The sequence below is a fragment of the Trichosurus vulpecula genome, chromosome 4, assembly GCF_011100635.1.
Source record: "Trichosurus vulpecula isolate mTriVul1 chromosome 4, mTriVul1.pri, whole genome shotgun sequence".
Taxonomy (NCBI): domain Eukaryota; kingdom Metazoa; phylum Chordata; class Mammalia; order Diprotodontia; family Phalangeridae; genus Trichosurus; species Trichosurus vulpecula.
The window spans coordinates 33,368,089-33,389,833 of record NC_050576.1 but is presented as its reverse complement, the minus strand read 5'-3'; the positions used below and the strand labels follow the sequence as shown (position 1 = coordinate 33,389,833).

At 52.3% G+C, this 21,745-nt stretch overlaps 1 protein-coding gene across 5 annotated transcripts in view; it reads left to right on the top strand.

Moving 5' to 3' along the window:
* Positions 1-21,745, top strand: part of MAST2 (microtubule associated serine/threonine kinase 2) — a 75,973-nt gene that overhangs the window by 26,281 nt on the left and 27,947 nt on the right. For 4 of the 5 annotated variants that reach the window (XM_036753837.1, XM_036753836.1, XM_036753834.1 and 1 more), the window contains exons 3-8: positions 7,216-7,307; positions 14,981-15,059; positions 15,660-15,680; positions 17,367-17,445; positions 20,600-20,754; positions 21,619-21,694. In XM_036753837.1, the coding sequence (XP_036609732.1) occupies positions 7,216-7,307; positions 14,981-15,059; positions 15,660-15,680; positions 17,367-17,445; positions 20,600-20,754; positions 21,619-21,694 (502 nt within the window). The remainder of the gene's footprint in view (positions 1-7,215; positions 7,308-14,980; positions 15,060-15,659; positions 15,681-17,366; positions 17,446-20,599; positions 20,755-21,618; positions 21,695-21,745) is intronic. The other variant, XM_036753835.1, reaches the window with a different exon arrangement.

Sequence of the window (21,745 nt, the reverse complement as noted above, 5' to 3'; positions counted from 1 at the left end):
TGGCCTTGGGGTGCCCCCAGGCACATCCCCATCTGCCTGTCCCCAGGGCTGCAGCCTGGGCTGCTGCAACCACAGCCAGATGTTAATGGAGCAGCCCTGGGCCCCAGAGATCTCTCTGGCTCCAGCTCCTCCCGTCTGTCACTGGGCTGCTTCCCTTCCCCTGCCATGTCTGACTCGTGGACGGTGCTGTCCAACTTCTCCCTGCCGCCCACCAGCAGGCTCCGGCGTTCCAAAAGGTAGGAGCCAGGCCCCCCAGCCTGGAGAGCCCTGGGCCTGGCTGCCGGGGAATCCTCAGGACTCTGGGCTCTGTCCTCCTTGGGGGTGGGGCCCGGCCTCCCTACTGGCTGGACCACCCCCTCCTGGGGGTCCTGTCTTCAGTCTCTACCCTTCTCTTGCCTCTTTCTGCTCTTGGGCTTGGTAGCTGATCTTGGAGGTCTGTCCCTGTCCCGGTGTGAGCAGGAAGGCCCAGGGCCATGGGCTAACTGTAGATAACCCTGAGGTCTTGGGTGGGTGGCAGGTAGGGCAGAAGGGGCAGCTTAGGGCTGAACCTGGGGCCTCTCTTTGTCCCCAGGCCCTGCCTGGGGTTGCTCCTGCCTGAGAAGCTGGGGGGTTCTGAGCCCTCTGTGCCTGGAGCTGAGGGCAGCCCTGACTCCAGGTGTGTGGGCTGATGCTGCAGCTGCAGGGTGTTCCCCAAGAGTCCACAAGCACTTGCTGCGTGCCTTGCCTCCTGCAAGGGGCCAGGCATACAGAGAGGAGCAGGAGAAGGTGGGGACACATCCCTCCCCAGCTTAGTCAGGTGGCCTTGTGCCTCCCTGCCTGGCCCTCACATTCAGGAGGGGGATTCAGTGCCCAGCACCTGGCAGTACAAAAAAGAAAATGAATCAGCCACTACCCTCAAGCAACTGGGGAAGAAAGCCTCCTGTAGGGCTAGGCAGTTGAGCCTGCCATGGGACACACAGCCCCTGCAAAAGCCCCAAGGCAGGAGGTGGCTCCAAAGCCTGTGGACTCTAGGAAGCAGTGCTGCTTATCAATGTGGCTTCTCTCAAGGCCACAGTTTCCTCATTTATAAAATGAGGGATAAGAACCATCTGGCTTCTGAAATCTGTTCTTGCTCCCCACCTATGAAGCTCCCATCCTTCCGTACAATGTTACCAGCTGGGAACACTGGAGAAACCCAGACTGCAGAGGCCAAGGTGGAGTCCAGGGCAGGATGGTGGACTGGTGGGCTGGCAGGTACAGCGCTAAGAAAGTGGCCACTAGAGGGATTTTTGAGCAGAAGAGAGGACATTCAGTGTGGGCAGGACGGACATAACCAAGTTGGTGTACCAAGGCCTAGGCTGAATCCTCTGTGCCATACCCCTTCCCCAGCCCTGTAGGTGGGTTCTAACCACAAGCCCTGGCCCTGGATTCCTGCTGAGTTTGTGGAAGCAGCAGGCAGCCTGGTCAGCAGGCCTCTGAGCTCCCAAGCCCCCATAGGACCATTTCTCTTTACGTATCTGTCTCTGGTGTCTTATCCAGAGACCACCCATAGTCCCTGTTTTTCCCCTCTTCCTCTCCTCCTGACTCATTTCTTTCAAACTGCCCCCTCCCCACTTTGTCTCTTTCCCAGCTGAGGGCTCCCATGATCCTCCAGGGCTGGCCTTGTGGTGTTGGACCAGAGTCAGGAGAGACCTAGGATCCAGGGCACATCCCATCATCTCTCTAAATCACTTTCCTCATCTCTAAGGGGGAGGGGTAATATTTGCATTTCTCTGTGGCCTCTATGACCCTTAGGGAGGGTTGGGAGAGTGATTGGTGTTTCTTCTAGAAGCCTGAGGTGGGCTAAGTGCTGTTAGTCTGGGCGCTGTGGTTGGACCATTCAGCTCTCTGCTGTTACCTGTGGCTGCTGGCTTGGGATGTCAGCATCTCTGAAAAATGTTGGTCTATCGTGTGTATGGTCATGGTTATGTGTGGGCAATTGAAGGCAGCAGCTGGATCTGAGAGAATACTCTTGATTCCATTTCGGTTTATTGGTAGAGTTCTCAGCAAGGAGGGAGGGGTTTGACATCTGCCAGCCTGTGAAGGCCACCTGAACGTGTCCTCCTAGATTCTGGGTTATTAGCATCCTCATTTCATGCTGCATCTTGTGTGGTGACTTTAATTGTCCTGGGACGAGACAAAAGCATCAGCTTCTGTATGTGTGCTCATGCTCAGTGCTTTGTGACCTTCAGAGCACTCTGGGAATTCTGCCTGTTCCCATGGCCCCTAAGGGGTCTTTAAGGAACCAAGGATCAGGAGGAGAGCCAAGGTCCGGAAATGGCAGAGTGGCGTGGGCTCTGCACACTCAAACTCACTGAGCTGGCTCTCCCTTCCTGGCAGGATTCTGAAGAGACGATTAAAAAGGATGGTTTGTGGGGATCTCTCCTGGTGCCCTGTCTTGCCAGGCTGAACTTCATGTCTGTCTCTTTGGCCGGGTCATTGCTCAGCCCCATGGTCTAGACCTGGTAGGGTTAGTGTCGGTACTGGACCTGCAATGTCATTGGTATGGGGAACTCCCATGGGAGCAGACTCCTTCCACCTGTGTGGGTTGGCACCTTTTCTGCACCATATATTCTTAGGGGTTCCCTGAGGTTAAATGACTGGGCCACCCAGTAAGTATGGACCTGAAGTGGGACCTGAATGCAAATCCTCCTGGCTTTGAGATTAGTTCTTTATTTTTTGGGCCACACTGCCTTTCCAATTTTCAATTCAGTAAATATTTATTAGGCACGTATTATGTGCCAGGGCCTGTGCGAAGTGCTGGGGATATAAATAAGAAAAAGACAATCTCTGCCCTCCAGGAGCTGACAATCTAACGGGGCAAGACAGCATACAAAAGGAAGTGGAAAGGGTTGCTGTGTAGAGAGGCAAGATGTTGGTGGAGTTGAAACCAAGTAGAGCCGCTGGTGGCCAGACTCGAGAATCACGGCCAGGTTTGTGAAGCACTTTGAGCCTTTTGATAACCCTGTGAGGGCTAGGCAGTATCTGTCTCCATTTCACAGTTGAGGAAACTGAAGCCTGTGGAGGTTGGGCCAGTACGTGTCTGAAGCAAGATTCAAACCTAGGTCTTCCTGACTCATGGCCAAACACTTGATCCAGTGCTATGTGCTGCCTCTGCCAAAGATGGGTCATAGTGCAGGGAGGGGCCTTCCAGGTGACCCACAGACGGTTGGTGAATGATTGATGCTGGCCTGTGGAGGCGTCCAGTGGCCCACGCAGGGCTCTGTCCTGGTCGTGCTCCGCCCAGCCTGAGAGGGCTGAGGTTTGGGATCCAGAGAGTGAGGACAGGCTAGAATAATGAGATCATCATGTCTAAGTGCCCCCGTTTTATAATTGAGAGTAGACTGAGGCAGACAGCAGTAAAGTAAGTGACTTGCCTAGGGTCACATAGCTAGTAAGTGTCTGAGGTCAGATTCTAACTCAGGGCTTCCTGTCTCCAAGTGTAGTGCTCTTGTAGGGCTATCAGCTGCTGGCATGGGGATTCAAGAAATCAACAATCCCCCATAAGAGCATGATGAAGTGAGGTGGCTTAGAAAGCAGGTCACTTGGACATGATCAGAAGGTTCTAGTGGACCTCAAGCTCGGTGCAGGCCAGCTGTGTGACATGCCGAATGACCAGCCCTCTTTGGCTGCCTTGTGTAGAAGTGCCTTGTCTGGAACAGGGGCTCTTCACCTTTTTATTTTTGTGGCTGTTTTTTCCTCTTGACCTTTTTTGTATCATAGACCTCTTGGGCAGGCTGTCTTGGGGAAGCCTGAGTTCAGATTTGTCACATATTCTTTTAAATTAGTAATTAATGGGAGGAAACACTAAATTTCAGCTGGAGCTGAGTGTAGATAAAGATGCCATTTGTTTCCCATTAAAGCTCACAGATACCCCTGCCCACCAGCCCTGTGCTCCCCAGTGGTCTCATCACAGGTGAAGAATTGGGTCTAGTTCTGGGTGCCTCATTGGCCATGGAAGAGGAAGGTCATAAGCTGGAGAGAAGCCTAGGGAGGCCTGATCATTGATTTCCTTTATTAGAGGGACCTCTTAAGGAGAGCATGAATTGGGGAAGATGAATCGCTTGATTTGCTTGCCTCTAAGGCTAGAGATTCTTAATCTGGAGTCCGTGAATTTTTTTAGTAGAATATTTTGATAGCTCATTTCAGTTTAATTGATTTCCTTTGTAATCCTATGTATTTTATTTTATGCATTTAAACACATTGTTCTGAGGTGGGGTCTGTTTCATAGGCTTTACCAGATTCATTAAGGAATCAGTGAGGGTAAAGAACCCCTCAGATTTATTAAGGAATCAGTGAGGGTAAAGAACCCCTGCTGGGAGGCGGGTCTAACTCAAATCATTATTAATGACTAACAGAATTTTTCCAGAAATACAGGTATGCCTAGTGGGAGAGTGAGTTCCCTGTCACTAGTAGTATTCAAGTGCAGGCAATCCCCAAGATTGTTGTAGAGGGGATTTCTGGTCACGATTGAGCCAGATGCCCTTGGAGCTTCCTCCAAATGTAAATTCTCTGATTCTATGAAATGAGCCTTAACTTTGAACCTAATGATGGCTTTTAAGCTGTAAGGGACCTTAGGGGGCACAGAGTCCATGCTAAGGGAAAGTGGCCAGTAAGTGGCCGAGATTGTAAAGGACTCTTTTCTTAACTGTTTGGTGTTTTCTTTGCTTTCATATATCTCAAGAACCCAAGAATTCATCCTTTAATATTCCAAGATTGTGCGTCCCCCAGCGCAGGTTTCTTCTGGTCTAGCTGGCTGTTTTCTCTAACATCATCTTCTCGAAGCTGTTTTGATCTTCTTGTCTGACACACTGGAGCAAAGTGTCCACAGGTGGTGCTTCTGCTATCATTAGTGATGAGAATGAATCATTGTGGAAATGTGGGCAGAATCCTTTATGATTTCTTGAAATGTGATGTCTAGGCTCTTATCTTGATTATGGCTTTGTGATGGTCCAATAATTCTTAAATGATCTCTCTTTGATTTATTTTCCAGGTCAGTTGTTTTTCCTGTGAGGTATTTCACATTTCCTTCTGTTTTTCCCCAGCAGTTTGACTTTGTTTTATGGTTTCTTGATAGTTCATGGAGTCATTAGGTTCTACTTGGCCAATTCTAGTTTTTAAGGAGTTGTTTTCTTCAATGTCTTGATCTTCCCTATCACCATAGTAGCTTTTTATAGTCGAGTTCTTTTTTTTTTTTTCAGCCCGTTTCTTGACTTTGGACTTTATGTTAGAGTTGAACTCCTCTCCCCCTAGGGGTGGGGAGGGAGGTCTGGCTTGAGCTCTTGGTTTATAACCCCTCCTGGTGCTTTGAGAGCTTCACTGGGGACCTGAGAGTTTTTGAAGTCTGGTCACTGCCCTCCTGGTTTACTCTCTGGTCCTTCCCCAGGTGGGGCCCCTGCTCTTTTCCACTCTGACACTGCGACTCGGCCCTGGCGGTTTCTGGTCCTGTGTCCACTGCTAGCACAGGAATCTTTTCTGACCAGGTGTTCAGGCTCTTTACTGCCCTGGGTGTTGGCCAAGCTCTGGCCTAGGTCCCACTCCAGTGTCTGTAGATCTCTTTGTCCTCTGAAGCTGCCATGGGCTGGAAAAGTGACTCGTTGTGACTTTTTTTATTATCCCACTCAGAAGTCAGTTTGATATGCTTTTTAAAGCTGTTCAGAGGGGTGAGAGGGCTCAGAAAAAGTCCTGACTTCTCTCTACCATCTTGGTTCCCCCAAGCAGTCTGGTTCTGGCGTTGGTTGAACGTCTTCCATTTTCATCTCTGAGTGTTCCTGAGATGATCTGCTGTGATTGAATCCTGTGCCATCCTTTCTACAGACTCATTCTCCCCTCCATCACTTTTCAGTGCTGAGTGAGCTGATGGTACTTTTAATCCGGCACTTAGCACAATGGACTTAGTGTGGCACACAGGGGCTCTTAATGTTTATTGATTATTGATCGATCAAAGGAACTACAAAGGACCCAGAGGTCATCAAGTCCAGTCCCCTCGTTTGACATAGGAGGAAACTAGGGCCTAGAGAGAGAGAGGGGCTAATTTATTTTTTTTCCAATTACTAAGAATTTCTTTTTCTCACTTCCATCTTGCACCTGCCTTATTATGAAAACCAAAAACAGCACTTGTCACAACTGTGCATAGTCAAGCAAAATAAATTCCCATGCTGACCCATATAGAAATGTATTTCATATTCTGCACGTTTGGCCCTCATCTTTCTATCTTGAGGTGGGAGGGCGGCTGGCTCCTTCATGAGTCCTGTGCAATCAGGGTTGGTTATTGGGCTGATCAGAGTTCTTAAGTCTTTCCCAGGGTGTTTTCCCAATGCTGGTTTTGTAGAAGTTCTCCTACTTCTGCTACCTTTTCTGTGTATCCATCTGTCCCAAGTTTCTCTGAAGCCTTCTTTTCTTTCTTCCTCTTTCATTTCTTATGGTGTAATACTATTCTACCACATCCATATACCATGATTGGTTTAACCATTACCCAGTTGATAGGCACTCCCTCATTGCCAACTTGGGGCTCCCATAAACAGAGCTTTTATAACTACTTTTGCACATATAGACCCTTTCCCTCTTTCATTGATCTCTTTGCAGAGTAGGCTTAGGAGTGGCATTGCTGGGTTGGTGCTTGGGGGTGTGACTTCTCCTGGTTGGTAACTGGTGCCCTCAGCTGGCAAGGAGATGATAGGGAGCCGAGCGGTTTCTGGGCTCACTCGGTACATTCATTGTGGTGATTGCAGGCATCAGTTGAACCTCTGTAGGAAGTGGTGATCGTCAGAGTTGATGTGGGTTCCCTTTCCCTGTTTGTGAGAGTCAGGAGCTTGCTCGGTTTGGCCCAGTTGGATGGCATATATTGAATGTCACTTTGTCCTGTTGGTTTCTGTGTCTTAAGGCAGAAAATACCAGGCCTGGGACTCGGGAGATCTGACTGAGTTCTGGAGCATGGGTTGACTTGTTTTGTGATGTTGGACAAGCCTTGCCACTCTTTGGCCCTCTGTAAGTGACTTTCTGTGACTGTGCCTTTGGCCCCTCTTATTCAGCGTTTCTGGCCTCAGCTCCTCTTGGCCTGCACACTCCTGCCCTCAGTCTTGCTCATGTCTGACCGAACATCCCAGCAGGGAGTGCCAGCTGGAGTGCTGGGGGCATGGGGGCATTGGTCTGCCTCTCAGCATCTGACCAGCACTCTTTCTGTTCTTTTCACTGCAGTTGTAGGACGAGCCAGCGAAAGAGTCTGATTGTTCCGTCTAGCACGTCCCCAACCCTGCCCCGGCCCCACTCACCGCTGCACGGCCACCCAGGTAAGTGGCTTGGAAGGAGTAGGGGACCAGGGGGGTCCTCAAAAGCTGGGACAAAGGCCCTGATTAACAGAGGCTAAAGTCATTGAGGGGTAACCTTGTTGTCTGGGCTCCCCAGACAGAAGGCAGCATCAACACGCACAGGAAAGAAAAGACTGTACTGAGGAGGAAATGTCATTCTCGCCTCAACTCCAGATCGGGGTCCCGTTTGTAACAAGCAGATATATTTAGCACAGCAGTGCCCATGATGGTCTGCCCTAGCAGCCCCTGCCTCTGTGCCAAGAAGACAGAAGGTTTTTTAAAGAAAATATTCTGAGGCAGCTAGGTGGCATAGAGAATATTCTGTGTTTGGCTTTTGTGCTGCCCTGGGCTGCCCCTGTTCACACGTTTGTCACACATTTCCTCATAGTATGAGTCTGTTCCATTCATGTGGGAAAGTTTGTAAAGCTGCTCCCCCACCAAGGGCTCTGAGGGTAGAGACTTGGGCTGCTGGAGCCCCTGCACTCATGTGGGGCTGGCAGCCCAGGAGGGAGGGCTTAAAGAGTGGAGAGGCTCCCAATTGGAGGATATCCCAAGTGGGGAGGCCAGGAGGTCTGGAGAGATTGGAGCTTGTGCCTGAGAGCTGTGGGTGAGCTGGAGGAGAGAACCTTGGGAGGGCTATGACCTTTGTCCTTAGGTGCTCAAAGGGCTGCAGACCTGTTAAGAATGGAGCCCCTTGAGGGCCTATTCCACTCAGAGAGACTCTGCAATTGAAACGCCAAACATTTATTAAGTGTCTACTGTGTGCAGGATCCTGTGCTGAGCACCAGAGGAAGAGTGGACATGAGTAGTCCTTTCATTTCCTTAAGAAGCTTACAGTTCATTGGGGGTTGCTACGCATGCAGAAATAAGTCTGATACTTGGTAGAATGTGAGAGGACCATAGGAGAGGTGTGCTTAAAGCCTGGGGTGCTCAGATGTCCCAAATGCAGCACTGATACTTGGCTGCCTGGTAATCTGTGAGTGGGGGCCCTGAGCTGTGGGAGGAAGCCCTTGAAAGTTGTTTTGCTTTGTCTTTAACGTATTCATTTCATTACATATTTCCCAATTGCATTTAAAATTTGTTTTAACATTCATTTTTAAAAATTTGAGTTCCAAATTCTACCCCTTTCTACTCCTTGAGAAAGGTAAGCAGTTTGATATGGATTGTACATGTGAAGTCATGCAAAACAGATTTCCATATTAGCCATCTTGCAAAAGAAAACACACAAACACACACGAAGAAAAATAGAGAGTGAAAAAAACATGCTTCATTCTGCTCTCAGAGTTCATCGGTTCTCTCTCTGGAACCTGAATAGCATTTTTCATCATGGGTCCTTTGGAATTGTCTTCAATCATTGTCTCAATCATTATAGCTAAGTCTGTCACAGCTGATCATTATTATGTTACTGTGTACAATGTTATCCTGGTTCTGCTCACTTCATTTTGCATCAGTTCACGTAAGACTTCCCAGGTTTATCTGAAACCCGCCTGCTCATCGTTTCTCATAGCACAATAGCATTCCATCACAATCATATACCACAGCTTGTTCAGCCATTCCCCAGTTGATGGGCATCCCCTCACTTTCCAGTTCTTTGCCATCATGAAAAGAGCTGCCATAAATATTTTCTACAAACAGGTGCTTTTCCCTTTTCCTTTATATCTTTGGGATGCAGACCTAGTGATAGTATCGGTGGGTCAAAGAGTATACAGTTTTATAGCCCTTTGGCTGTAGTTCCCAATAGTTCTCCAGAATGGTTGGACTCGTTCATGACTCTCCCAACAGTGCATGAGTGTCCCAGTTTTTCCACATCCTCTCCTCTCTTTTCTGTCGTGTGAACAATCTGACAGGTGCAAAGTGGCACCTCAGAATTGTTTTATTTTGTATTTCTCTCATCAGTAGTGGTTTAGCAACATTTCTTCGTATGACTATAGATAGCTTTGATGACTTCTTCTGAAAACTGCTTGTTGATATCCTTTAACCACTTGTCAATTGGGGAATGGCTCTTAAATATATAAATTTGGGTCAGTTCCCTGTATATTTCAGTTGAAGCCTTAACAGAGAAACTTGCTGTAAATTTTTTCCCCAGTTTAATCTCTCCTTTGATTTTCAGAATTTCCATTTTGCTATTTAATTGAAGATTTTTAATTTGTTCTTTTTCTAGGCTTTACTTTTTTTTTAGTTGCATGCCCAGCTCATTGATTTGTTCTTCTTGTCTTTACTGATGTACACCTTTAGAGGTGTAAACTTTCCTCTAAGTGCTGCTTTGGCTGTATCCACAAATTTTGGTATGATGTCTCCTTGTCAGATTTTCTGTTCAGCTCTGGTCTTTTCCTTAGGAATGCTTGAAAGTCCTCTATTTCATTAAATACCCTGAAGGATTTTAGTCATTTTTACTGGGTAGGCCATTCTTGATTGTAATCCTCGCTCTTTTGCCTTCTGGAATATCATATTCCAAAACTTTTGCTTCTTTGATGTGGCAGTTGCTAAATCTTCTGTGATCTTGACTGTGGCTCCATGATATTTGAATTTCTGGCTGCTTGAAGTATTTTCTCTTTAACACAGGAGCTCTGGAGTTTAGCTATAATATTCCTGAGACTTTTCACTTTGGGATCTCTTTCAGGAGGTGATTGGTGGATTCTGCTTCTATTTTGCTTTCCAGTTCTAGGATATCAGGGCAGTTTTCCTTGATAATTTCTTGAAATATGATGTCTAGACTCTTTTTTTTTTTCGATCATGGTTTTCAGGTGGTTGAATAATTCTTAAATTATGTCTCCTCAATCTATTTTGCAGGTCAGTTGTTTTTCCAATGAGACATTTTCTCCTATTTTTTCCTAACTTTGATTTGTTTTGTTGTTTCTTGATGTCTCATGGAATGATTAGCATCCACTTGCCCTGTTCTAAGTTTTAAGGAATTATTGTCTTCAGTGAGCTTTTGTACCTTTTTTTCCATTTGCCCAATCCTGCTTTTTAGGGAGTTATTTTCATCAGTGAATTTTTGTACTTTTTCCTTGTGACCAATTTTGTTTTTAAGTTGTTATTCAGTATTTTTTGTACCTCTTTTACCAAGCTATTAGTTTTTTTAGTAGTTTTTTTATTAGTAGTTTTTTATTAGTAGTTTTTTTTTGAGGCAATCATGTTAAGTGACTTGTCTAGGGTCACACAGCTAGTAAGTGTCTAAGTACAGATTTGAACTCAGGTCCTCCTGGCTCCAGGGCTGGTGCTCTATCCACTGTGCCACCTAGCTGCCCCCTATTGTCTTTTTACAATTCTCTTCCCTTGCTCTCTTTTCTTTACCCAGTTTTTCCTCTACCCCTCTTATTTGATTCTGGAAATCATTTTTTAGCTCCTCAAGGAATCCTTGGGCTTATGTTCAGTTCATATTTCTTTCTTTGAGGCTTTGCTTGTTGCTGTTTTGACATCATTGTCTTCTTCTAGGTTTGTATCTTGATCTCCCCTGTTACCTTAGTAGCTTTTTATGGTCAGGTTATTTTTTTCCTTGTTTGCTTATTTTTCTAGCCTATTTCTTGACTTTGAACCTCTTCCTGGTGGTGGGGGGAAGGGCACTATCCCAAGCTTCAGGCCTTTTTTGCCCTGCTGTTTGCAGAGCTAATTCTGGGGATTTGGAAGTTTTCAGTGCTTCTCAGGTGCTGTCACAGCTCTCTTGGGCTGCATTCTGCTCTCTTGTGACTGGAAGTGTTCCTCTCTGTCCATGAACTGTGTCAAACAGCCTCTAATCCTTTTAAAGTTGTTTGGAGGGAGGGCTGGGCTGGGCTGGGCTGAGTGCTCCCCCTACTCTGCCATCTTGGATGTGCCCCCAGGATTTGTCCCTTCACAGTTTTTGAGGAGGGGCATGACATAGATGATTAGGTCAGCAGTGTGAAGGCTTCGGTTATGAGGGGAGAGACTGTTGTCAGAGATGGCAGTCAGGTGTCTGGGAGAGTGGATGAGGCCCTGGATTATTGTGGGGAGGGGCAGCCCTGTGAATGGGGAGCAAGGGAAGGGTAGAAGAGAGATCGGAGGTGTGGAACCTTGGGATCTTACAGTGTAAGGGATTGAGCTGAGGTCATGGGTGGGTCCCAGGTTGATGACCTGGAGGGTGGAGCTATGGAGGGAAGAGGAGTAGAAGGCTGAAGGCATGGCTGGGCAGGAGTGGGAGACATATTTCTTGCCCTTGTCCTGAAGGTCACTTCTCTGGGAAGGCACAGGGAGAGAGTCTCCGTGCCCTAGGACATTTGGATCCTCAACCCCACCCCCCCACCCCCCACAAACTTTGCATGGCCCTTCCTCTCTGCTTATGTCCCCTCATTTGGAGGGAACAGTCTGATTTTCTGGTCCGGAGTTGGATCTTGTTCCCTGAGAGCTTTTGGGTGCGGCCTAGCTGCCCAGACCAGACCTTAGGTTCCCTGGACCCTCTGCAGTCCTGCAGAGCAGGCTCCTGTCCCCAGCCGTCCTACCTTTGCTTTAGTGGGAGGCCTACAGACATCTAGCCAATATGTCCACAGGTGGCCAAGGACTCCAGGGATATCCGTTCATTCCAGAAGTGGGGCCAGCATGTCCCAGGTACCTGTGTGGCTTTTCCTGGGCATAGTTTCCTTTTCCCACCTCATAGTCCCCACACATCCATCCCATGTGGGTCTCTGAAGGACACAGAGGGAGGATTTGCATTTGGGGCATAATCCAAGGGGAGGGGAGTGCTTCCAATAATCCCCTGGGTTGGGGGTTACAGCCTCTGGCAATAGGTGGGCCAGCTGAGGAGCAGCTTTAAGCTGGGTCTGCATCCAGAGCACTTGGGCCAGCCCAGAATGCTGTGGGAACTGCTCAGTAGACTGAAGGAGCTGGGGCCTGCAGGGCTTGAACCCAGCGCCTCTGCCTTCAGAGGCTGGGCTCCTTTCTTTGCACCACTTGTAGGTGAGGCTTGTCTGGCAGACTAGACAGATTTAGGACCCAGGTGTAGGAAATCTTTTGCTTCCAGAAAGAACTGGCCAGAAGCTGGCACCTAGAGGAGCTTGTAAGGAGCTCCAGCCCTCCTCTCCCTGACCCCAGGCTGTTTGGGGGCCAGGGTCCTGAGGCTGTGGCAGTATTGTAGGCCAAAGGGTTAAAGGGAAGGCAACCAGAGGGAGGCAGTCCTAGTAAACTCTTATGCAGCAGGCTCAGTGCTGAATGTGGTAGAGACTGAGAGGTCTTCCCTGCCCTCAGGGAGCTTCTGTTCTGGGTAGGAGATAAACTAGATACACAGCATTAACTGGGCTTGGGTCCCAGGAGGTGGCCTGGGAAGCTGGGGAAGATCCTTTCAGGCAAAGGTGTAGAGAGTAGAAATGGGGGATGGGGTGGTCAGTAGAGCAGATTGGCCTGCAGTGGACAAGAAAGGGGGTCCCGGCAGGGGCCCCAGCCTGCTTCCCCTGTCATCTCCAGCTTTTCTGTCTGTAGCGTGTTTGGCCAGATTTGTTTGATTGGGAGCTGTGAAGTGAAAGGATCATACTGACCAGATGACCCCTCGGCTTCCTTCCACTTCTCCTCCCATGACCCTTAGCTTCCCTGGTGCAAGCTTTTCTTGGCATCCCTGTATGCCCGCCTGTCTCAATGCCAAAGGGCATGGTTCATGGCTCTCCCTGGACTTTGCCCTCCTGGAGGGTAGACAGGAACTTATAAAAGTTCCCACCCTGCTTCTGAGATGATCATTGTGCTTGGCTGCCACGGCCCACCGTCCCCACCCCCTGGAATTGCTGGCAGGCTGTAGTGAGCAGAAGGTTCGAGACTCGAGATGGGGCCCCAAAGAACACCTGGTGAAGAAGTGGGGGTGTTGAGCTCGGCGAGGAGAATGGCTGGGATGGGGTGACCGGAAGAGCTGTGTCCAAATATCAGAAGAACTGTCATGGCAAGCAGAGATATGCTTTGTTGGCCCCAGAGGGACCCAGTGGCAGGAGAAGCAGACTTGGGCTCAGTCCCAAGGGTGACGTCCTCACCGTGTGCACTGTTCCAGAGTGGAATAGAGAGTGAGTTCCCTGGAAATGGAGGCTGACTGGCCGCTTGCTGTGAATATTTGCACAGGGGGTTTTATGCCCAAGTGCGGCTAGGTGAGCTGATGCTGGAAGAGGAGGATTGGGTCTGGCCCAAAGGACAAGGCTAGAAGGCAGCTCAGAGCTGGGACATCTGTGATTGGGAGGGAGATGCAGCACCTGTGTTACCGGGGAGATCCTTTGGGCTTATTTATCCATGTTGTGGCGTCCTGAGGCCAAGTGCAGTGCCTGGCACACCAGACAGAGAAGCTGGAGCCACACTGGAGAGGGTACTTCTCAAGGGCCCTGCCTTAAGGACCAACTCTGGGCCAGTTCCTTCCTGTTACCTTCCTGGATCCCTCTTAGGGGCTTTGCCTATCCACAGTCAGGACAGCCTGGGGCTGGGCTGGGTGACCTGACACTTAGGAGACACATGAGCATTAGTGGGGCTGGAGGGGCCTTGAAATCAGGTGAGCTAAGTCCCTGTTTTCACAAAGGAGAAACTGAGGCCTAGGGTGCTGACCCGGCTTGCCCCAAGGTAACATCAGAGATGAGATTTGAACTCAGATTGTCTGACTCCAGCATCAGGGCTCTTTCCATTGTACCATGGTGTTTCTGCATCAGTGGAGGGAATTTCCATGTTAGAAGCTCGGTGCAGGGCTGTAGCCATCTTCCTACTTGAGCCCTGACTGTCACTCGTTCACTTGCAGCCAGTGGCCTCTATAGGCCCCCTCCCAAGCTCTCCACGCCTGCCTCCACCTCCATCGTTCCATGGCCTGTCTTCTTTCTTGGCCTGCTGTCATGGCCTCTTACCTGCTGAGTCTCGCTCCTCTCATTCCCACCAGGCCACACTGACCTTCCCAGGGTTCAGATCTGATAATGTCCTTCCTCTGCTTCTAGGCCTCAAGGGTTCCCCATTGCCTAGGGCCCATAATATGAAGTCTCATCGTGGCATTCAAGGCCTTCCCCAGTCTGGCTCCAGCTTCTCTGTCCAGACTGGGCTTGGGCTGTTCCCCTTTATGTTCTCCATATTTAGGCCAAACTGGGTTCTTTTCTTTCCCTTGTCTGCAGCCCCAAGTACCTAGTGGGCCAGTGGATAGAGCCTCCCCTGTCCTGGAGCCAGGAAGATTTGAGTTCAAATGCAGCCTCAAACACTGTCTTTGTGACTCTGGGCAAGTCACTTCACCAATATATCTGCCCATTTCCTTATGTATTAAGTAGGGAGGACAGCCCCTCCCTCGCTCAAATGAGATCTGTTTGCAAAGCACCTGGCATACAGGAGGCACTTAATAAATGCTTGTTCCCTACTCCTTCCTGAGCCTGGGGTGGGTGATCCTACAGCTCATTGTCCTTCCCTATCTGGGATTCCGTCATGCATTGTCAATTGCGGGGTGGGGTGGGGGGGTGGGGGCGCAGTCATGTTTTTAAGGTGCTCAGGTGGCCAGGAGGTGGGGCCATTTCAGACCCGGAACACTGTGACTGACTCAGCCAGTGGTCCCCGAGGCTTTTACACAGCTCCTCAGCTCCTCCCCAAGGGCTGTGTGGGCTTGGTCTGGGCCTGGAGGGTGGCAAGATGGCACCAGGCCTGCTGGGACCTGGCCTCTGCTGCTGCAGTCACTCTCAGCCCCAGAGCTGAACAGCCTTTTCTGTCCCCTGCAGGTGGTAGTCCTCTGGACAGTCCCCGGAATTTCTCTCCCAATGCTCCAGCCCCACACTTTTCCTTCGTTCCTGCCCGCAGGTAAGCTGGCACAGGTTGAGGGGTGCATGCTCTTGGGCCAGCCTCTGTTTGTGTCCTGCCCCAAGAGGGTTGTTCTAGCTGGCATTGGTTGGGCTCCACTCGGGTGGCACCTGCCTCCTCCCCCTTGGGCCAGGGCAAAACTGAATGGCCTTCTATTGACCCAGGTGTCTGCATGTCCTGAGCTCTGGCATGGAGCCCTTCCTTCAGGGTCTTCCACTTGCCGGTGGGCTGACCCAGAGTAGACCCTTGCATGTCCATTGGTCCCATGTTGCCCTGCAGGACACTACAGCTGCCCTGTTCCATCCTCTCAGCCAGGCCCTGCCCCTCATTGAATCCCATCAGACTCCTCTTCTTGGCTACTTAAATCCTTGAGTGGATGGGCCAGAGGCCGTCAGCTTCTCTGGGCTTCCCCTCCCTAGTCTCTGTGGCAGAGCTTTGCCTCCAGGTCCCCCAGGTCCTCAGGCCCTGTCCCAAGATGGCCAGGCCCTGGGTCCAGGGCAGGAGTGTGGCTCTCCGGGGTGGGGCCGTAGCCTCTCCGGCCCTGTGCAGACCTCTGGTTTGCCTTCGTTCTCATTCCTGTGTCCCATCTCTCCCCTGCAGCCATGGACACAGAGCAGACAGGTAACCTGGGGGCATCTGGGGAACAAATGAATTGATCTGGTCAGTTGAGTTCCTGCAGTGGGGGATGGGGTGGGGGAGGTGAGACATAACCATCCGCCCAGTTGGGTCCTTGGGTCTCACCTCCCAAGGAGGCTGTCTGCCAGCAGCTGGTACCCTGGGTTCAAATCTCTGCTGTGCCACTGTGACAGAGGCCCCTCTAGTGAGGCTCTTGTCTTCTTTGGACTTCTCTTTCCTCACCTATAAAAGTGGGCATTGGACCTGCTAAGATCCTGGCCAGCTCCAGGTAGAAGTCCAGGGGTTGTTGGAGAGGCCAGCAGCGCAAGGCACTGCCCCCTGCCAGACCCCAGGAACCAAGCTCTTTGGGCTGTCTCTTCTGCCCCCTGGCCATACCTCTACCTTGGGGACCTGTCTGCCATGACCCTCTAGGCCCCTCTTCTTAGGTCAGCTTCCTAAAGGTGGACTGGCCCAAAGTGGGCTTTGAGATCTTCTCCCTCCCCTTTGTAGGGATCTTGTAGAGGGCATGTTGGTACTTGTCTGTCCTTGGGCTGTCATGGCAGTGCAGGGCAGCAGCGTGGATGGCAGGCGGGGGCTGCCTCTGCTGGATGCCCAGGCCTTGCCATCTACCCTGGCCTAAGGACCTGGACCCTTGCTCCCTGGGGTGGGTACGCTGTGGATCCTGCCATGGGCTGCTGGGGCATAATGGAGCATGCAGAGACAGGGACCCCACTCAGCCTGTCCTCGAACTTTGGTAAACACTGAGGATGCTGCTCTCGGGACCTTTCCCAGTGTGATTAGCAGTTGCACTTTGAGCAGCAGGGGCCAGTGTGTCCTGGTTCTCAAGTTGGGCAGTGCTGAACCACACCCTTTGGTAAACACTGAGGATGCTGCTCTCAGGACCTTTCCCAGTGTGATTAGCAGTTGCACTTTGAGCAGCAGGGGCCAGTGTGTCCTGGTTCTCAAGTTGGGCAGTGCTGAACCACACCCTTAGGGCCGAGGCTGGGAGGCTGCACGAGGCATCTGGAGGGAGGGAGCAGGGCTAGCAAGTGATCTCCCTCCGCCCAGAACTCATTCCCCTCCATTTAGGCCACACCTGGGGCTTTGGGCCTCAATGGTCAGTTCTTCCTGTGTTGACCAAAATGAAGACTGTTCCCCTCTTTTTGGGGTGTGGGGAAGAGAAGGGGGTACATAAATGTCCGAGAGCACAGGCTCTTCTCTGCTGAGTCATGCTCAGGGGACCCTTGGTCCTCTCTGGGCCTCAGCATCCTCATCTCCAGCTCTGACTCCCATGGTCCGCCTGGTTCCCATGCTGTGCCCCTGCTCCTCGGGGCTTCTCACTGTTAGGAGCAGACTCCCCACCCTGAATTGAGAAGGGCAGATGGCACTGTTGCTACAGAGAGGGTGGCAGACAGGGGTGCCATGTGGGGAGCAGGGAGCAGACCCTCAGTGGCAATGATACCTTCCCAGGAGCCACCCGTGGTGGGCACGACTGAGCGGGAGGCACTGGTGCCATTGGGACAGATTCAGACAGACTGATTGAGCTGTTTGGCCCAGGCCTGAGCCCCCAGACTGAGCTGTGGGATGCCTGGCTGCCTGGAGCCTCCTGGGCAGAGGCTCACAGAGCAGGGGTGCTGGCAGGGGGGACCCCAGAGCCTGCTAAGTGGTGTCTCACTACAATGTCTATCACAGGACGGATGGACGTCGCTGGTCCTTGGCCTCTCTTCCTTCCTCTGGTTATGGAACCAACACCCCTAGCTCGACTGTCTCTGTAAGTCCCTAGGCCTGGCTTGCCCCGGGTTCAGGGTGGTTCTCTAGCCCCCGCAGCCTTCTCAGCTGCGGTCGGAAGGCAGCTCCCTGCCCTCTCTCTCCTCTCCTTGTTCTCATCGGCTGATGCCAGGGCCATTCTGGGAGGAGGCAGGCATGGGCTTTTCTGAACGTGAGATGGGTCACTCCCTCAAGACCATGGAAGGGCTTTGGACCCAGGGGAGTGGCCCGTAGGAGAGGTGGGCCAAGGAAGGAAGGCAGGCCCGGGGAGGGCCTGTGCGTGGGCAGGAAGGAGCACGGAGGGCACTGTGAGAGGAACATGGGGAACCTTGGAGAGGTGTGTGGGAGCCCTGCTGGGAGTGGCTTCAGCACACTGAGGGCTTCAGACTTGACTCTCGAAGCCATGGGGAGCTGCTGGAGCATCTTGGGAAGGAAGCTGGGTTGGGGGGGAAGGGGTGGCGCAGTGGATAGAACCATGGCCCTGGAGTCAAGGAGACGTGGATTCAAATCCAGCCTCAGACACGGACCAGCTGTGTGACCCTGGGCAAGTCACTTCACCTCTGCCTCAGTTTCCTCATGTGTGAAATGGGGATATGGCTAGCACCTGCTTCCCGGGGTTGTTGTGGAGATCTACGGAGGTAATAATTACAAAGCCCTTAGCACAGTGCCTGGCATATGGGGGCTGTTGTTAAGTAGGAAAGTGACTTGTGACTTGCAGAACTGGTTAGAGAGTAGGGGAGGGGAGCCCTGGGGCCTGGGAGAACGGCCTGGGCCAGGCTGGGGAGGAAATGTTGAGAGTCCAGGGTGAGAAGACCAAGAGGCGGCTGGGGCCACGAGCTGAGGGCTGGAGTTGATGAGCGAACCCTTGGGAGCCGACGCTGCATGGAGGAGGGAAGGATAGCAGGTGGCCAGAAGGCCTGGGCCGTCCCTTGCACCCAGAGCCCCATGCCAGGGCAATCTCCTCCCCACAGGAGGAGGCTGAGGAAGCTTGGCACTTCCACTGGGGAAGCAAAACAGAAAGTCCCCAAGCAGCAGATGAGCCAGCAGAGAAGGTCACAGAGGCAGGAGGGAGACAGAGGAGTCCAAGAACAATTGTGTAAGAAAGAGGGGACCCAGGCTTAGCAGCTACAGGACACGATCCTGGGAACCCTCTGGAGATCAGGAACAAAAGTTCCAGGAGGAGCCACGAGAGAAGTAAAGGCCTTCGAAGAAAGAAGCAGGAATGACTTTAGAGCAGAAATTGGAGTTCTCAGAGGGGCAGTTAGGTGGCACAGTGAGCAGAGCACCGGCCCTGGAGTCAGGAGGACCTGAGTCCAGACACCTGACACACTACCTGTGTGACCTTGGGCAAGTCACTTAACTCCCGTCACCCTGCCAAAAACAAACAAACAACAAAAAGAAGAAATTGGAGTTCTCAGGCCAGTGTAGAGGAGGCAAGGTGGGAAGTGGCCCCTTCCCAGGCAGGAGATGGGGGAAGGGAAGGTGGTCTGGGAGAAGGCGGCAGGAAGCCACAGCTTGAAGGCTATGTGCGTTCTCTGCAGGTCTCCCAGAAGAACCAGACTAGTGCCCCCCAAATGGAACGGCCCAGCCCTGGGGCCCCTGCAGACCCGCGAAGCCTTGTTGGGTGGCCTCGTTTAGCTTCGCGCCCTCACAGTTCCTGTGTGCACATCAGCTGTGAAGAGGCTGAGCCAAAGCTTGAGCCTAAGAAACCACTTACTGCACAGCTTTCCAGGCTGCTGAGGGTTTGGGGGGCCAGTAGCCACAGCTGACCAAAGACCTGAGGACAGCCAGGGCCCCATGGCCTTGGGGGGCAGGGCTGCCATCCCACCTTCAGCACTGGAGCCCGTTGGGGCCCAGGGCCTCACTGTCTGAGTGGGCTAGCTTAGAAAAGGGAGGAACATAAAATCGTGGGGGAATGGTGGTTGTGAGGATGACGGCTCCCGATAACAGAGAAAGGGATGTTGGGCTCCGTGGGAAGGTGGACAGAAGAGCAGCCCGGCTGTCCCACCCCCAAGGCATGGCCCTGGGAAGCCATGTAGGAGCTGCAGCCTGAGCAGTCGGGTCAGCATCCCCAGGGAGGTTGCCTTGGACTTGAGCATTCACAGAGGAGCTGGGGCCCTGGGCTCCTACCCCACAGCGGGCAGTGGGAGTTATGACCCCTGGGAGAGGCAGCGTTGCCCAGAGGAGACCCTGTGGCCCTGATGCTGGGCTTGCTGCCTTGAGTCTCCAGACTGACGAGGCCTCAGGCGGCTCAGATCACAAGCGCAGGAGGCCCAGCTACGAGCGCCCAGCTTTTCTGGTTTGCCCTCGTGGAGTTGAAGGGGCCAGAATGGCCCTGGGAACTGGGCAGGCAGTGGAGAGCATGGGAAAGGAAGAGGCTGGGCTCCACCTGAACAGAGCCTGGACCAAGAGGGCTGGGCAGACCCTCACTGGGGGGACGCTGAGGGGGCATCAGCAGAGTCAGCCCAAGGGTGTTGGCTTTACCTGTCCTTTGGATCCCTGAGTTACTGAGCATCATTTAAAGGTCCCAGTGGTCTTCAAGGCAGACCCTTGGCCCTATGGCTAAAAATACCTCCTTTTCCACTGGGCTCCATGGGCTGTTGCCAGATCTGTGTCCCAGGCAGCCACAGTCACCTAGTCTCCCTCCACTCTCCCTCCCCCGCCAGTGTACGACAGCGGTTCCCCCTCCAGTAGCCAAAGGAAATCCCCTGCAGTGGACATGCTGTCCAGGGTGGGGCTGACTGTTGGTGGGCAGGCACAGGGTGGGGGGAAAGCTTCACCACAGCCGACCTTCAAGGCCTGCCCCTGGCCTGGCCGGACACAGACAGCAGCCAGGGGGTGCTGCTGGGAAGGTGCCAGGACCACTCTTGTGCCCATCTCCCCAACCCCCGTCCCCTACCTCCACTTTCACCTCCCAAGTGAGTGCTCAGTCTTAGAAGGAGCTGCTTCAGGCTTCCCCTCACCCTGGGCCCCCCAGGCTGGAAGGGTGTCTTTTTATTAGGGCTCTCCTTGTCTCCCCAACCCCGTTCTCCCTGAAGCACTTCCTGAGACTGCTTCTCTGGGGTCATGGCAAGGGGCAGAGTGCTGGGGGGCTGGAACCGGGCTCTGGCCTCCATCCCCAAACCTGCATTGACCCACTCTTTGTTTGTTGTCCTCAGTCCTCCTGCTCCTCTCAGGAAAAGCTGCATCAGCTGCCCTTCCAGCCCACAGCGGACGAGCTGCACTTCTTGACAAAGCATTTCAGCAGCGAGAACGTCCCGGACGAGGAGGGCCGCCAGTCGCCAGCCATGAGGCCCCGCTCACGCAGCCTCAGGTGGGTACCTTCTCTGGATCCCTGGTTCTCCGACCTGCTCCCAGGAGTCCCTTGGGGTCTGGAGGAAGAACCTGGGGAAGTGGAGCAGCTTGAGCTTTGTTCTTCCTCACTGGTCCTCCTGCTACAGCGCTGGCTCCCCACTTAACAGTAGAATGTGGTCAGACTTGGGCCGAGGGGCTGTTAGCCTTAGGGTAGGCTTCTGAGTCATGCCTGGAGATCTGACACCTCCATGGGTATGGCTGTCATGCCTCAGTGACCAGTGCATCCTGCCATGTGGCCATGGCGCTAAGGGTCTGTGCGTGGGGTAGGGGGTGGGGAGGCACATCTGGGAGCTCCAGAGTCCCCCCTATGTCCTGATGCAGACCCATACGTAGACTTACTCTCATACGCTCATACATACATTCAAACGTGCACCCGTGCTCTCACACGTTTTCATACACTCACCAACTCGTACACGCATTCTATCATACATGGCACAGTTTTGCTCCAGGGCTAACGTGGGTTTTCTTCTTGTAAAAACCTTTCTCAGCTCATGAGCCAGACCGTTGGGGTGGGGAAGGAGCTGCAGGGGGCACCTGCCTCTGGGACTGGGCCTGGCTTTGTCCTGAGGAAGGGTCTGGCCCTGTTGGGGGCATTGGCCCAGTCACCCCTAGGCCACAGCCTGGCCATCTTCAGGGATGAAGAAGTGGACAGCTTGCTACTCCCTTCCCCCAAGGCACTGGGCTGCTGTACTGGGGATGGGTTTCACCTCTGGAGGATGGTCTGTGTACTCATGGGAAGGGCAGCTGCTGGGCCCTGGCCTTGTCAGCCTACACAGCCTGCAGCCCAACGGCACAACAAGCCCTCCTTTGCCTTCTCTTTCAGCCCCGGCCGCTCCCCAGTCTCCTTTGACAGTGAAATAATAATGATGAATCATGTGTACAAAGAAAGATTCCCCAAGGTAAGGCACTGCTAGGGGGGCCTGAGGAGGGTGTGAGTCAGGAAGCATTTA